General features: G+C 42.5%; 1 protein-coding gene across 2 annotated transcripts in view; it reads left to right on the plus strand.

Moving 5' to 3' along the window:
- ASCC3 (activating signal cointegrator 1 complex subunit 3) overlaps positions 1-18,319 on the plus strand; it is an 812,216-nt gene that overhangs the window by 94,406 nt on the left and 699,491 nt on the right. For both annotated transcript variants that reach the window (XM_075340095.1, XM_075340096.1), the window contains exon 5: positions 14,055-14,172. In XM_075340095.1, the coding sequence (XP_075196210.1) occupies positions 14,055-14,172 (118 nt within the window). The remainder of the gene's footprint in view (positions 1-14,054; positions 14,173-18,319) is intronic.

Consider the following 18,319-nt stretch of genomic DNA (forward strand, 5'->3'; position numbering starts at 1 on the left):
GAGAGGACGAGTAATTGCATATTTTATAAACCTCTGCATTGTCCTCTGAGTTTGTTTTAATCAAAGTGTGCTTTCCTCACCTTTCCTGGGTCCAGCTTTGTGTGTCTGTCTCTGCTGCTTCTACCAGAGTATTATACGGTCTACAGCGCTGACGTCACATAAACAGTGCTGCAGCCAATCAGTGAACTGAGGCACTTTGAGTTCGTGGCAGAGCTCCCTTTTTGGCTGCAGTGCTTTTGATGTGAAATCAGTGCTGCTGACAATAACAGACACTGGGGCAATGGCATAGTCACAATGTTCGCCCCGTGGAAGGTGAGCAGGGAACATGGCTTTTCCAAATGTAGAAAAAAAGTGCATATAATGGCTTTGGCTTCTGGATCATGGATATGTATGTGGGTGTATTCAAGTTATTGGGATGTCCTATTCTTTTTGTTAGATCCCTGTCACTTGGTATATTGAGACACGATAGGGGCCCCTAGGCTGACTTTAAGATTTTTGACCCTGCACTGTCCTTTACCTCGAAGGTAGGTTTAGTGGTAACCAGGTTCAAGCCCCCAACATGACCCTGGCTCCTTTTCAGATCCTGATCTTACCCCCCCCCCACCCCCACATCCTTGGGATGGGACGTAAAACACAAAAATAAAACCCCACAAAACGACACGGACTAGGGAAAACAAACTTGTACACACAGCACTCAAAAAACACAAGAGAGACAATATGTGTACAGGGGTGTAACAAAAAGGGGGAGAAGTAATGCAGAACAGGGGAACACTCGCACCACTCAGAAGCGCAGCGCAAATCCCCATAAACAGGTGCAACAACAAGACCAGGTTCGCATATGCCATCATCGGCACAAAATGGAAGAAAGGCATACTATAGGAAGGAGCCAGCTGCACCTGGCAATCCGCAACCTGAGCATTTAGGTCCTGTTCACCAGTCTGCAGGAATTAACTCCTGCAGAGCTGAAGACTAGTGAACCTGAAACAGCCGACACTCGGCTTTGGCTGAACACTCAACAAGCCTCAGGTTGCTTGTCAGACTCTGCAGTGTGAACAGAGTCCGATGTGACTTTTGCCAGCAGGTGTGTGCAGAGTTGAACATCGCATGACAATCCCTTCCTTTGAGTTACTTATTCAGATATTGACTATGTTTTTTTAATACAGTGATGTATAAAGATATGCTTATCCTTAATGAACAAACCTTTACCATTCTTTTGAGTTATGTCAGGAGTGTTCTGGACCTATACATTGCCTTTGTAGGACCACTTTTTCCTTTAATTATTGCTGGAGTATGCCTCTACCAACTTTCCACATCTAGAGACTGAAAATTTAGCCCATTTTTATTTACAAAATAGCTCTAACTCAGTGAGATTTGATGCAGAACGTCTGTGAACAGCAATTTTAAAGTCTTGTCACAGATTCACTATGAGATTTAGGTCTGGACTTTGGGACATTCAAACACATGACTATGCTTTGATCTGAGCCATTCATTATAGATCTGGCAGTATTTTTAAAGTCACTGTCTTGCTGGAAGATGGAATGTGCCCCAGTATCAAGTCTTTTGCAACTGTTAACAGATTGTTCTTGAGTATTGCCATGTATTTTGCTCCATCCAACATTTCCCATCAACTCTAACCTGCTTCCCTGACATTGCTGAAGAAAAGCATCCCCACAGCATGATGCTGCACCACCATGTTTGACGGTGGGCATGGTGTTTTCAGGGTGATGTGGAGTGTTAGTTTTTTCCACCACACACTGTTTTGCATTGAACTCAAAAAGTTCTACTTTGGTCTCACCTCTGACCAGAGCTCTTTTTTCCACATGCTAATTAGAATCATAGAATATTAGAGTTGGAATGGACCTCCTGGGTCATCTAATCCAACCCCCTGCTCAAAGCAGGATTCACTAAATCATCCCAGACAGATGTCCAACCAACCTCTTTTTAAAGACTTCCATTGAAGTAGAACTCACAATCTCTCGTGGCAGCCTGTTCCACTCATTGTGTTCCTTTACATAAAATCCCAATAAAATATATGTACAGTTAGGTCCAGAAATATTTGGACAGTGACACATGTTTTGTTATTTTAGCTGTTTACAAAAACATGTTCAGAAATACAATTCTATATATAATATGGGCTGAAAGTGCACACTCCCAGCTGCAATATGAGAGTTTTCACATCCGAATCGGAGAAAGGGTTTAGGAATCATAGCTCTGTAATGCATAGCCTCCTCTTTTTCAAGGGACCAAAAGTAATTGGACAAGGGACTCTAAGGGCTGCAATTAACTCTGAAGGCGTCTCCCTCGTTAACCTGTAATCAATGAAGTACTTAAAAGGTCTGGGGTTGATTACAGGTGTGTGGTTTTGCATTTGGAAGCTGTTGCTGTGACCAGACAACATGCGGTCTAAGGAACTCTCAATTGAGGTGAAGCAGAACATCCTGAGGCTGAAAAAAAAAGAAAAAATCCATCAGAGAGATAGCAGACGTGCTTGGAGTAGCAAAATCAACAGTCGGGTACATTCTGAGAAAAAAGGAATTGACTGGTGAGCTTGGTAACTCAAAAAGGCCTGGGCGTCCACGGATGACAACAGTGGTGGATGATCGCCGCATACTTTCTTTGGTGAAGAAGAACCCGTTCACAACATCAACTGAAGTCCAGAACACTCTCAGTGAAGTAGGTGTATCTGTCTCTAAGTCAACAGTAAAGAGAAGACTCCATGAAAGTAAATACAAAGGGTTCACATCTAGATGCAAACCATTCATCAATTCCAAAAATAGACAGGCAGTTAAATTTGCTGAAAAACACCTCATGAAGCCAGCTCAGTTCTGGAAAAGTATTCTATGGACAGATGAGACCAAGATCAACCTGTACCAGAATGATGGGAAGAAAAAAGTTTGGAGAAGAAAGGGAATGGCACATGATCCAAGGCACACCACATCCTCTGTAAAACATGGTGGAGGCAACGTGATGGCATGGGCATGCATGGCTTTCAATGGCACTGGGTCACTTGTTTTTATTGATGACATAACAGCAGACAAGAGTAGCCGGATGAATTCTGAAGTGTACCGGGATATACTTTCAGCCCAGATTCAGCCAAATGCCGCAAAGTTGATCGGACGGCGCTTCATAGTACAGATGGACAATGACCCCAAGCATACAGCCAAAGCTACCCAGGAGTTCATGAGTGCAAAAAAGTGGAACATTCTGCAATGGCCAAGTCAATCACCAGATCTTAACCCAATTGAGCATGCATTTCACTTGCTCAAATCCAGACTTAAGACGGAAAGACCCACAAACAAGCAAGACCTGAAGGCTGCGGCTGTAAAAGCCTGGCAAAGCATTAAGAAGGAGGAAACCCAGCGTTTGGTGATGTCCATGGGTTCCAGACTTAAGGCAGTGATTGCCTCCAAAGGATTCGCAACAAAATATTGAAAATAAAAATATTTTGTTTGGGTTTGGTTTATTTGTCCAATTACTTTTGACCTCCTAAAATGTGGAGTGTTTGTAAAGAAATGTGTACAATTCCTACAATTTTTATCAGATATTTTTGTTCAAACCTTCAAATTAAACGTTACAATCTGCACTTGAATTCTGTTGTAGAGGTTTCATTTCAAATCCAATGTGGTGGCATGCAGAGCCCAACTCGCGAAAATTGTGTCACTGTCCAAATATTTCTGGACCTAACTATGTTTATCGCTGTAAGGTGAAAAAATGTTCGAACATTCACGCAGTATGAATACTTTTTCAAGGCATGCTATATGGTGAAGAACATATTCTTTCTCTTTATAATATACATATTTTCCAATATTTATTGCCTCTGATAATGTTTTTTTATGTCCTCGATAAAGCTTCATGTTCTCTTGTGCAAGATGTCTAAAGTTTCTTTGTACAGTGTAAGATCTAAACTTGAATGTGGCGTTTCAGATCTTGGGCACCTAAGGTTGTGTAGAAAACTACTTCTAGACAGTGTAATATGTGTTCCCATTTGTTTGTAACTCTGCTTATGTTATTTTCTAGTTTCTCCACCTGCTAGAGATACGTTATCATGCACTTCTGAAAAGTGACATGTGAGTGTGTGGAGATAGAGGCAAGGCTTTATCCGTGGATTCCATCTGGTTTCTTTCCATTACTGGTATTTTATACTGTATTGCTCTTTATGAGGTAGACTCCTTGAAGAACATGCTAGCTTGCACTAAACCTGATTTTTATTTGCGACATTTAATCTTCATCTCTCGCTTGTTAGATTTACAGTTACAGTTGTCCGTTTTTTATCCAAAAGGTAAAACATTGGACTCAGACAGATTACACCATTTGGTGAATGTCAGAAGGCCATTAGAAGTAAATTTATCTTGACTAAAACTATTAAGAAATCAATTGGATTTGTTATCTCGTTCCCCAGGCTGTAGCCTGGTTACGTATCTCATTGCAGCGTCTTCCTATCACTTGTGTCACGTGGATGTATACGCCGTTTATCACACAAAAAATAAGCTTACCGTGATGCTCCTGAACAAAAGTGTCTTCAGATTTTACCTTCATGAAAAACATACCACAGAAGGAGCTTGAGTTATCTGGAGAAGATAGACCGACCTAATTAACAGTGTGAAAAGACTCTGTGCTACCTTACCTGTCTCTTCCGAGTTGTGAGGATCCGTTTAACCACTTAGCACATCTTCCCATGACTTTCTATGCCGAGGTTGACATTATTTTCTCGCGTAGCCGAGTAGAGAACTTTCATCGATGATGATCTTGTGATGCCAAATGAAAAATGAGTTTTGCTATTGAAAGTTAATGCGTTTAGCATTAATTTATCTTCTGCCATGGGAAATCCATGAGTCAGAATTTCACATTGAGATTATTATTCACATGCAGCAGCGAAAGCATGTAAGTATGTATAATACGGTGGTTCAGTAATTAGCACTATAGCCTTGCTGTGGTTCCGGATTCAAATCCCACCAAGGACAACATCTTCAAGGATGTCCCCGTGTTTGTTTGGGTTTCCTCTGGGTACTTCGGATTTATCCCACACTTCAAAGAAATACTGATAGGGAATGTACCTGTGTCCCCTGTCATAGCTGATCTGAATGGCCGGCAATTCCGGCCATGCGCAGTATGTAGCAGGGTGTACGTGTCCCGGCTTCCGTGAGGTCTACTGTGCATGACCGGAAGTGCCATGACTTCTGATCAGCGGACAGAGGTACGCACGTCACCGCTGATCTGAATAGCCGGCACTTCCGGTCATGTGCAGTATGTAGCAGGGTGTACTTGTTCCGGCTTCAGAGAGGTCTAGTGCGCATGACTGTAAGTGCCAGGACTTCTGATCAGCGGATAGAGGTACGCACGTCACCGCTGGTGATGCTGCATTGAATAGCATGTTAGCACACCTCTGTGGGCATGCTGTCATGCTAAGAGGGCGGAATGAGCGCAGGAACTAACGCCCTTGCGACTAGTCCCTGCGCTCATTAGCATATGATAAAAGATTTTTAGAAATACTTTTTCTTAAGATCTCTTTATCTATGCTACTAGATACAGGGATTAGCAATATGCACCCAGGACTGCCTATGGTTCTGGGTGCATATTGCACCTGACCGGTTCCTTTTAACTTTTCAGCTTTAGAAAAATCTATGCTTGTGCTGCTCACCCTTTTAAATCTTACACATTGATGGGTGAATGTCTGTCTACTTTTATTTTTAATGGGGTTTTGCTGTGCCTTGTTCAGCATTTGCTCATTTGTCCATTTTATTTACGTCAGTGTTCATTCAGTAAATATTTTTAGTTACTTGTAATCCTTTTAAAGGAAGTAGTAACCCAACTGAACTGTATGCATCTATCTCAATTGTCCATCTGATAAGAGATTCATAATTAGAAAGCTTTTAGGTTCAATGCATCCATGAAAACAGCAAATAACATATCTGATTGACTGTTGTGCTGCAGGAACTGCCTGTTCTCCCTATTATTGGGCATATTTGTTTCATAATTGGCTAGATTGGAGGTCTCAGAGCAGAGCTGACAAGTAATTTACCTGCTTAACATAAATGTAGGTAGAATGGAGGACGTTCTCGCAAATGAGCACTCCTCACCAGCATCTCTCGCTTTCAATAATTTCCTGTGCTTTTTGACCATTAGCAGCTCTCTCCTCAAAGGTTAATTTGTATATGAGAATGTTTAGTCTATCATATATATATATATGCACAAATGTTGTAAATGCAGTTATGTTGGAGGAAAGAAGCAATCTTTTTGCATTGGAACAGGTCCAGACTGCTTTCTAAGATCAAAATTGTGCTGGTGAAGCATTCATTTTATCTATGGTACATTGCAGATTTTATCCAGTTAAAGCTTTACAATAAAGGGGAACCTGCCACATTGAACATACATAATATGTGGGAGCTGAAAAGACAAGAAGCGCAAAATAGGGTCTTACCCGGGTGATGATCAGGTGCTGGTTAACAGGAGGTTGCTCCCCCCCTAGTAGTCACAGCAAGATAGGTTGAGAAAAAGTAGACAGTTGCTGCAGTTTCCATGCAAGATGAAGCAGGTGAAAAGCTGGGAATAAATTGGTTAAAACACCGCGCTGCCATACAGAAAATCATACCAGGTTCATTGAAGATAAGGTGATTTTTATTCTACGTGTTTCGGAGGAAAATGCTCCTTCTTCAGGAAAGCACAGGATATACCGTATTTTTTGGACTATAAGACGCACCGGACCATAAGAGGCACCCTGGTTTTAGAGAAGGAAAATAGGAAAATTTTAAGCAAAAAATGTGGTCATGACACACAGTTATGGGGCGAGGATCTGCTGCTGACACTATTAAGGGGGTAATGTCCCCAAATTCTCTACTAAGGTACCCCATCCTGGTAATGATCCTCCTGCCTTGTGTATATATTTATGTCCCTCATCCTGGTATAGCCCCATCTTGCTATATACTGCATCCTGGTATGTGCTCCCATCCTGCTATATACGCCATCATCCTGCTCATATACGCCATCATCCTGCTCATATACCCCCATCATCCTGCTCATATACCCCCATCATCCTGCTCATATACCCCCATCATCCTGCTCATATACCCCCATCATCCTGCTCATATACCCCCATCATCCTGCTATATGGCATCATCCTGTTCATATACTCCCATCATCCTGGTATATGGCCCCATTATCCTGCTCATATACCCCCATCATCTGCTCATTTCCTCCATCATCCTTTTCATATACTCCCATCATCCTGGTATATGGCCCCATCATCCTGCTCATATACCCCCATCATCCTGCTATATGCCATCATCCTGTTCATATACTCCCATCATCCTGGTATATGGCCCCATCATCCTGCTCATATACCCCCATCATCCTGCTATATGCTATCATCCTGTTCATATACTCCCATCATCCTGGTATATGGCCCCATTATCCTGCTCATATACCCCCATCATCTGCTCATTTCCCCCATCATTGTGTTCATATACTCCCATGATCCTGGTATATGGCCCCATCATCCTGTTCATATACCCCCATCATCCTGTTCATATACCCCCATCCTGCGGCACACACAAAAAAAATCAATAAGCGTTTACACTCACCTTTCCTCCTTCCACACAGCGTCGCTCCTCCTGTCTGTGCCGGCAGTGCTGTGTTGAGTCGGCCACGATCCCTGCAGCACTGCGATGTATTGTATTGTATTGTCCTCCAGTCTGCCGGTGCGGCTGTGAAGACACGTGCGCACAGCGATGACGTCATCGCTGTGAGCCCCGCTAGTCTCCAGTCCACACAGCGCGGCAGGCAGACTGGAGGACATCGCGTTGCTGCAGGGAAACGGTGAGTACATTGATTCACTGCACCCCGCGCTGATGATGATGCGCGGGGAGCAGTGAATACAGCCGAGCATGATCACTCCAGGCTGTAGTTGCCAGGGGTGATCATGGCCGGCTGGTAATTATGCGCACGTCCCGCCCATCACCCCGTCCACCTATCAGCCCCGGCTTCAGCGCTGAGAGATGGGCGGGAGAATGGGCGTGCATATGTAATGAGCGGGCCCACGTGGTCACGGCAGGCGCTGCTGCTGCCTGCTCGTGCCCCCGATGACCCGCTCCACCGCAGCACCCTCATTTCCCGCAGTCATGCCCTATATTCAGATCATTAGACGCACCCCCCACTTTCCCCCAACATTTTGGGGTAAAAAAGTGCGTCTTATGGTCCGAAAAATACGGTACTTTGCTCTGAAACGCGTAGAATAAAAATCACCTTATCTTCATCATTATTATTATTATTTATTATTATAGCGCCATCAATTTCATGGCGCTTTACATGTGAACTTCGTATAATCTTTCTGTATGGCAGCGCGGTATTTTAACCCCTTTCTTCCCAGCTTTTCACCCGCTTCACATTGAACATAAAAACAGTTCTGTCAGCTTCCTATCATAAAGCATGAGAAGCTGAGCAGACTGGTAATCTGAATCTATAACCGGCGTCAGATGGTAAGACACGTGACTTTTTATAGTGAAGGGGAGTGGTCACAAAAGAACTGCACCTGAGATTTGGCTATAATGGACAGTCCGATAGGAAAGCTTCCTTAACCCTACAGCAATAAAAAAAAGTAGATTCACTCAAAGTCAAGTTGTAGACCAGCGCATAACTGGGCGTTGTGACCTTCTGGTCCTAGACTCGCCAGGGGTCTCCCCAAAGCCGTACACACTCATGTCAGTAAGTCATGCAGAAGGAAGTGGTGCTGGAGTGACAGAGGCTTCAGATCTACAAATAGATCTTCAGCCGCAATTGCATATCTATACAAATACTGACTTCTCAGTAATGGTGTGGACTGGCCATGTAAAGGTATTGCTGGACATGTCTTTGTAAGAGTTACATGCACATATAAGTAGTTTGGGTGTGAAATCCTGCTGACACATTCTTTTAAAGGGGAAATATTTTATATATGATTTTTCTTAAAAGCCTTTCTCATTCTAGGCTCAGAGACCCAGTGGTTGGTCATATTAGTGATTGACAGATATTCCTGCATGCACACTTATTGCAACTGGATGTTGGTGGAAAGAAGTATCAGGCATGTTAGATCTCAGTTCCACTCATGTCTGTGTACTTTGCTCCGTCAGTCTCATAGACACATGACTGTCAGCAGTCATGTGTTACCATGTCACTCCATTCATTCGAGGAGGAATAAGGGATTGGGACCTCCGTCTCTTGATAGATGGTTTCCCTCGCAATCAGACATGGTTGGGTAATAAACCTATTTCTTGGCAAACCCTTTTAAAGGCATTGTATTGGTTTTTTGTTATAATTTATTTGTCGGATTCATTTGTATGACATTTCCGGCATAAGCAGATATGCAGCTGTTCTGTACCCTAAACATTTTTTAGGATGCTTTGTATTCTAGCCATGATCATATAGCCGGAAGCCTTAAAATATGGTTTCAATCACATGTGACTGTCTACTTCATTTTCTTTTTTGGTGAGCATGTTCTTGAATATTTATTAAAGTTAATGTTGGTAAAAGTATTTTGTGAGATGGCAATTTCTAGCAATAATTAGAAGATTAATGCAGATTATATGCTTATCATGTTTAAGAACCTTAAAGAACTGTTAGGCTTTTCTGAATTGAAGACGCTTAATAAATATCAAGACCAATAATTTGAATGTAGCCGTCGTCTTTTACATCCCCAGCATGGAAATTGAATCCAGATACTTTGTATATAGAAAAATGGCTTTTTTATTTAGCAGTGCTTAAAGTACTTGTGCATGAAGTTAACCAATTAAAGGGATTTTACCAAGTTTTTAAGCTGTACTCGATGTTTTCGATAGTTTATGCATTGATGGAAATCTAACCACCTGGGATCTTCAGCAATCTGGAGAACAGGACTCTGCGTAGCCTTGTTTGAATGGAGCAGAGGTCAAATGTGTGCCTCCGCTTTATAAATTGTCTATAGCACTGCCGAATATTGCCGAGTACAGCACTTGGCTATATTTGGCAGTCCTAGAGACCATGGAAGTGACCTCAGCTCCATTCAGACAGAAGAGCTGTGTTCCTGAGATGTTGGTGATCACAGATGTCAGACACCAGGGATTAGTAAAGTTTCCCTATCCCATTGATGAGGGGTCTGAATGCGAGAAACCCCAAAAATTCCAAGCAATAATAAATATACTCAAACACATACTGTATTTACTTATGTATGTGTAATTTTAACATAGCAAAATATTGCATAAAGTTTATAATTTCTACCAAAATTCTTAATAAAATCTAATTACAATAGTACCACCATTATAAACATATGTATGAGATAACCATGATAATTGTATATAAAATAAAGGTAGTCTCACACTCAAAGCTGTAGTGGATGGTGACATATGGAGCCTGAGATTGAAAAGTTCAAAACATTGTTACCCTTTTCCTTGTCAGTGTATCATTGGATGGATGATGCTGATTTAGGTAATAGAGGTGAGTATAGGTTTTCCAGCACCCTGGGCAAGAATTCTATTTGGCGCCCCCCCATTCCGCTTGAGTAGTCGTCTGCAGTCACTCTAGATGACTGCAGACTTCTGAATTCTTACAGCACATGCGCTGTACACTTTTCGGGGTCTTCCATCCCAGTGGCAAGAGTAGATGGTCATGTGAGCTCAAGAATGTGATTTGTATACTTCAGGCTACATTACAACTTCACGTGTCTGGTCTCACTCAATTCACTTGTATTGCGAGAGACCAGCCATGTCTAGTTAGCTTGTTGCCATATGTATGTAAGTTGCATAGGTGTGATTTCGTGACCTCCCACTCTTACCGCCGGCACCAGAAAATCCTAACAGTGTGCAGTGTGAGAATTCAGAAGTGACTAAAGACTTTAATCAAAAACTCAGACTACCCCTTTAATGCTCCTAACATGGATAAAAACATAGTAACACATAACTTATCAGATTGCACAATACTTCATAAAACATAGCCATGTATCACATAATCTTACACGTTATCGATTGTTAAATATGTATCACAACTCATAACAGCTTAAGAACACGTCACCAGAAACACAGCATCACAACCCTCATCAGTAAAGAAATATATCACCAGAACCACCAGTCTCTATACTGTGTCCTCTCATCACACGCCCCCTCCTTGGCATACTGTCCCCTCCTAGCTGTACCCTTAAGGCCCATTTACTCACAACAATATCGCTAACGAGATATCGTCAGCGTCACGGTGTTGGTGACGCACATCTGGCCTCGTTAGCGATGTCGTGTGTGTGACACCTTTTTGCGATCAGTAACGATCGCAAAAAGGTGTCAAATTGTTCGTCGTGTACACGCCGTTCATTTTTAAAAAATCGTTTCTCGTTTGGAACGCAGGTTGTTTGTCTTTCCTGCGGCAGCACACATCGCTATGTGTGACACAGCAGTAATGAGGAACAACATCGTACCTGCGGCCGCCGGCAATGAGGAAGGAAGGAGGTGGACGGGATGTTCTGGCCGCTCATCTCCACCCCTCCGCTTCTATTGGGTGGCCGCTTTAGTGACACCGCTTTGACGCCGAACTAACCTCCCCCTTAAAGGAAAGATTGTTCAGCGGCCACAGCGACGTCGGTGAACAGGTAATTGCGTGTGACGCTGCCGTAGCAATATTGTTCGCTACGTCAGCGATCACCCCGTGACACGCCACCGACATGGGCGGGTGCTATCGCTCACGACATCACTAGCGATGTCGCAGCATGTAAAGCCGGCTTTACACTGTCTCCTCATGCTATTTGCCTCTTCATATTGACCCCCACACAGAAACACTATCCAGTTTCTATTTTGTGACCCCTCACACTTTTCTCCCCCCATACTTTCTTTACACGTTATTCCTCTCAAAAAGGCTCCTCACATTTTCTCCCTCATGCTATTTCCTCTCATATTCCTCCTAACCATGCTGTTTCCTCACATATTTACCTCATCACTTCCCATACTGTCTCCTCACACATAGCTCTCACTCCCCATATTTTGTCTACACCCATCTCATAACCAGTATGAATGGTGTCTTCATTTACTCTTAAAGTTTTTGTTACCAGTTGTGATTTTGGCTTGTAATATATAACACAATAGATGCTAATAAAGCAATATTAGTTAATACATTGATATAAACTGGGATGTGTTTTGGAGAAAAACTCCGTCTTCAGTAGCTTACAATTTTTTATGATCTAGGGGGTTAAAGAAATGTATGTTTTATAATTAGGTTCCTTATCTTTTAATATGTGACAAAATTAGTTTTCTCTGTTTTAGGATCTGTTTACATGTGGCGTTTTTTACGGCATTTTTTTTTCTGCAAGAAAAAAAGCTGCTTTTTACAATATTATCAAAACCTATGCGATTTTGGAAATCTCATGCACACACAGCTTTTTTTTTCTCCTGGCTGATTATGAGCACTGTAGCTTTTTTATCTGTAGAATGTCAATTATTTCAGCGTTTATTGCAGCGTTGTACTAAAGACAAATTACACATGTAACCTGTGAGGAAAACGCAGCAAAAATGCAGCTATGGTTAAATGGCTGTCTCCCGAATGTTGCTGTGGCCAAAAGCTCCCGTGTTCTCTTAAGAGACAGCCGCAGACTGATATGTTGGCCCGCAGCTTATCTCCAGGAGAACAATGTGATCATCGCTCCAAAATCACACATGCGCCTACATCTGGCCTACCATCAGCCAGCCAGTGTACGGGATACACAATAGATATGGGTGGCTTCATCTGACATTAGCCTAATGGTATGGGGGCCTTTAGACTCAACATTGGAACAAGAAATGTAAAGTAGCATCTAGGTAATTCTTCAGCTATATTCAAAGCTATCATAACAATATTATTTTTAATATAATATTATAAATAAATACTGTACCTAAATAAAATGAGGGTACGAAGGGCAATACAGTAGAACCTTGGTTAATGAGAACAATCCGTTCTGGGAGTGTGCTTGTAAACCAAGTTACTTGTCTAGCAAAGCAAAATTTCCCATAGGAAATAATGCAAACTCAGACAATTCGTTCCACAACTTGTTCAATGTCCCCTATTTTGCCATTCCACACATGCACAAACACGCACGCACACACACATATTATGCTCACCTTACCTTCCGTTCCCTCGCCGGCCTCCTTGTTTTTGTAGTCCACCGGTACAGGATGTGTATCGGGTAACCATCGTGACTGATGCCGGAGCTCCCACTGCTAGCGCGCTGACGTAAAAGGCAGGAGCCGCTTGCCTCTGATTGGTCAGCATGCTGCCTTTGAGAAGCGGCTGACAGCGGAAGTTCCTCCATCGTCACGATGGTTACCCGATACACATTCTGTACCGGTGGACTACAAGGACCAGGAGGCCGGCGAGGAAACGGAAGGTAAGGTGAGCATAATATGTGTGTTTGTGCGGACTGCAAGAGCTGGTCAGAGCGCGGTGAAAGTACGGAACCGGAAGTGTGTGCGGTGAGTATTTGATCATACAGCAGAGATTGCTCGTAAACGTAGTTACAAATTTACAGCAAGTTTTGCTCGTATAGCGAAATACTCACACACAAAGTTACTCGTAAACCGAGGTTCCACTGTATTTATTAACAATAGAAAATAGAAATCTTGCAATTTTCACACTAGCCACCTGATGCTATACATGCACGTATTCAGAGACCTGTCAGTCACTGTCAGTGGGCGGGGAAGATAGATTATCCTTTTAAATTCCGCAGCGTTTCAGAGTCAGACATACCTGGCTGGGAGAATACGGCCAGTGGCTGAAACGTGCTGGCCACGGTTTAAGCAGCAAGTATCAGCTGTCAGTTTCCCATTAAGGAAATCCACATGCAGCAATAGAGTGACTCAGGTCTTGTATTTTTGTATGGAAGCATCTAATCAGCGTGTGTAAAGGTCATTGTTGAGAAGCAGATATAAATTAAGAACAAACTCTGGCCACTTTTGACCAGATAACAAGTCCTCCTTAAATTACTAGCTTTGTCCTACAGTAGCATATCACTGCAATATTTTTTTATTGTTAAAACTATTTAACATGATTTTTATTATTTTAAAATAATGCCTGTTAAAACATATCACCTTGTTTTGCAGCTCTTCGAACTACTTGGGCCTGAAGGATTTACGGTGATAGAAGTTCTCCTACAACAAAGGCAAAAAATTGTGGCCAAATCTGTTAATTGGCAAAATGATAAGCAATATAATTTTCAGGGTAAGTAAGATATGCAAAGAAAAATAATTGCCATGTCCTGCATAAAAAATGCTTCTAATATACCTTGTGTTTTATGTGTTTTTTATTTTGCAAGAAATAGATTTTGACACTGCTTTTTTTTTGCAAGAAATTGCTGATTTTGACACTGTTTTTATGTTTTTGACACCGTTTTTCCTTCTGGATTTTGATGTGTTTTTATATACTTTTTTTGCAAAAACTTCTGATTTTGACACTTTTTACATGATTTTTAAAACTGTTGTTCATTGTACTTTTTTATATTTTTAATTACAAAATGGTTGTAATTAAATCTAGCCCAAAAACTTATGAAAATCTGTAATAAGAGCTTTGGAAAAAATTTGTACTTTTCTACAATTTCCATGCTGATAAGGGGTCTAAGGGGTACTTCTCACATAGCGAGATAGCTAGATCGCTGCTGAGTCATGGTTTTTGTGACGCACCAGTGACCTCATTAGCGATCTCGCTGTGTGTGACACTGAGCAGCGATCTGGCCCCTGCTGTGAGATCGTTACACACAGCGCTGGTTCATTTTTTTGACGTTGCTCTCCCGCTGTGAAGCACACATCGCTGTGTTTGACAGCGAGAGAGCAACAATCTGAATGTGCAGGGAACCGGGCAATCTGAATGTGCAGGGAACCGGGAACCGGCGTCTGACAGCCTGTGGTAAGCTGTAACCATGGTAAATATCAGGTAACCAAGCGAATTGCTTTGCTTGGTTACCCAATATTTACCTTGGTTACTAGCGTCCGCCGCTCTCAGGCTGCCAGTGCCGGCTCCTGCACACGTAGCCAGAGTACACATCGGGGAAATAAGCAAAGCGGTTTGCTTATTAACCCGATGTGTACTCTGGCTAGGAGTGCAGGGAGCCAGCGCTAAGCGGTGTGTACTGGTAACCAAGGTAAATATCGGGTAACCAAGTGCTTGGTTACCCGATATTTACCTTAGTTACCAAGCGCAGCATCGCTCCCACTCGTCGCTGCTGACTGAGGGCTGGTCACTGGTCGCTGGTGAGATCTGCCTGATTGACAGCTCACCAGCGTCCATGTAGCGACGCACCAGCGATCCTGACCAAGTCAGATCGCTGGAGCATCGCTAATGTGTGACAGTACCCTAAGAATTAATGCTTCTTCTTAACATGCATTAGAAAACATGCAGCAAAAAACCCACACAAAAATCTATAACATTCTGGTATGCCAAAAACGCATTGTGAACTATTTGAATTTGTTTTTTGGTAAATATCTGTCATCCTGTCGTATTTTCTCATACATCTGCACATTGCTTTTACGCTATTGTTTCTCATGGAAATGTATGATTAAATTGAAATTGGGGGTTACCATTCCCCATGTTGTGTCCTTAAATATGCACTGATTGGACAATGTGAGACTGCATGGACACACTTACCAAATGGTAACATCCAATTTATTTACAATTTTTTATTAGGAATAACTAAGAAGATTATTTAAGAAATGTTACTCTAGATTTGTTGTATTATAAGCAAAATGCAGCAAAAGGACGTAAAATAAAAAAAAAACATGCAGAAAAAAAAGCAGTCGTTTACCAACACCAAGATACAATATGAAATGCACTGTAGGATACAGCCCACCCAATGATAATGGTGATGGCAGTACACATGCAAATACTGGTGAAACTACCACTCATATGCCTATCATCCATTGAGGGGGTGTTTGCTTGGTATAAAAAAAACAAACACACACAAGGCTTGTATAGGGTGCCAATCACACAGATATGTGTAGTACACATTGTCTGGTTTACATTGATGCAGAGGAATACTCTATCGCAGTTAATCCTTCATAATTTAAGAAGTTTGCAGCCTAAATGTTGATGTGGATAACTATGAGTGCTGGAGGTCTTCATTCTGGCCAGGTGGGAATCTGTGAGACCTCTTCCATTGTTTGTCGACTCAGTCCCACCTTGATAGTTGATGGGAACCATGGTGGTTGCTTTCTCAGCCTGGATCTGAATAGGGCAATCTGTCAGCTGGTCCTGCAAATGTAATAATGTAAGACTAATTACTCTGAGTTCCAGAATGTTGATCAGAGGAAGGACTTTGTGACTCTTCCACCGAGCCTGCAACGTCATCTTCCAGAAGACTGCTCCACATCCAGTAAGGCTATTGTTCGTTGTCACAATCTGCCAGTGAACAGGAAGGAAGGAATGACCGAGAAGAATGAGGGAAGAGTCCCACCCCATCTTATCAGAGACTGACTCAGGAAGGATTGGGCGATTCAGAGAGAGGGCTTGTCCAAATGGCAAATCAGAGCCTGCTGCAGAGGCCTGTAGTGGAACTGAACAAATAGGATCACCTCGATGGCCATAAACATCTTGTTTAAGACACTCATGCAGAAGTAGAGTGAAAAAGGAGAAGGGCGATGGAGGTTGACAAGGTCGACACCTTGTTTTCTGGGAGGAAAACTTTCCTTTGGACTTTGTTGAACAACATTCCCTTGGATTTTGTTGAACAACATTCCCAGGCAGATGATGTGCTGTGTCGGGATCAGAGATGACTTTGATTGACCTTCTTTCCATAGCCAGATAGCATGATCTGTAGACTCTATTAGCTCTCGTATTAAGAGGGAGCCTTGAAAAGGATGTTGTCCAGGCAGGCATTGAAAACAATTCCTCTGACACGCAGAAGAGCCATGATGTAAGCCATGATATTTATGAACACCCATGGAGCAGTGGCCAACCTGAAAAGGAGGGACATAAACTGAATGTAGAACTGATTGACAGCTAAACAGATAAACTTCTGCTGTGCTGGAAAAATAGGGATGTGGAGGTAGGCATCCTGAATGTACACTGAAGAAAGAAATTCTCTATGTTTCATGCAGGCAACAACTTAGCGAATGGACTCCATGCAGAATAAGCGAAGACACACCCACTTGTTTAGCAGACTTAAGTCCAGAAAGGGACAAACAAGGGACAAACTGAACTGTCCTTTTTGGGTATGAGAAAAAACTTTGAACCGCCCCTGTCTAGGAACCGGAACAATAACTCCTGACAGGAGAGAAGAGGAAATGGCTTGGACAAAGCATCTGAGCCAAGAAGGGCGTCCTTGGAGGTTAGGATTAAGAAAATTGATTTTGAGGATGAGAATTTTCATCTTAAAACCAGAAGAGGCAATTTCCCTGAGCTAGTCGTTGTTGACTACGGGTAGTCACTTGTCCCGTAACAGGACGATACTGCTGTTTACCTGAAGAGTTGTTTTTGGTCCATAAAGAACTGGCGTGGCAGTTGTGTGGACACCAGTGAGCAGTTGGCTAGATTGATGGTCTCTTCTTTTCTTGAGGTACGGTAGGTCTCTCCTGGTGCTTATGTGGGAACTGACAGAAAAAGCAAAACTGATGAGGTTTTCGGATGAATGACAATTGAGGAAGTCTTTTCTGTGGAAGCAGGGTATTCTTTTCTCATCTGTGGCATCTGAAATGATCTTGACTAGCTTCTCCCTGAAACAAATGAGAGCCGCAAAACAGAATGTTTGCAAGAGACTGCTTGGATGTGTTATCCGCTTTTTATGCTTTGAGCCGCATGATATGACAGATAGCTACCATATTGCTCAAAGCTTGTGCTGAGCAGCTAGCTGCTTCAAAAGAAGCGGAACAGAGGTACTTACCCACATGGGCAATCTGATATACAAAATATGCCAGCTCAGATGGAAGAGACCTGAATATGATACCTTGACCTAGGTGCTTTGCTCAGGTTAGGACTGCCTTGGAGACCCAGGTAGCAGCAAAGTCTGGACTAATGGCCAAATGAACAGCTTCATTTGGTAACTTGGTCAAGGATTTAATTTGTCAATCTATTGGGTACGTTAGACATGCTGCATCAGAGAGTGGAAGGATTGTGGTCCTTGATAGTCTGGACAACAGAGGATCCACCAAGGGAGATGAGTACCAGATAACAACTAGGAGAGCTGCAGGAAAAGGAAATAAAATCTCCTTATGTTTACGTGTGTGAAAACTCTTTTCAGGTTGAGCCCACTCATTTTTCGGGACGTCACGGAAATCGCAGTGGCTAGAAAAGCATTCAGTGACATACCCTCTTTTTGGATAATTATAGGTTTCCAACTTTATGGGAGCAATTGGGAGAAGGCCTTTTCTGTTCTAGCATT

This window comes from Anomaloglossus baeobatrachus, chromosome 3, assembly GCF_048569485.1.
Source record: "Anomaloglossus baeobatrachus isolate aAnoBae1 chromosome 3, aAnoBae1.hap1, whole genome shotgun sequence".
NCBI classification, from domain to species: domain Eukaryota; kingdom Metazoa; phylum Chordata; class Amphibia; order Anura; family Aromobatidae; genus Anomaloglossus; species Anomaloglossus baeobatrachus.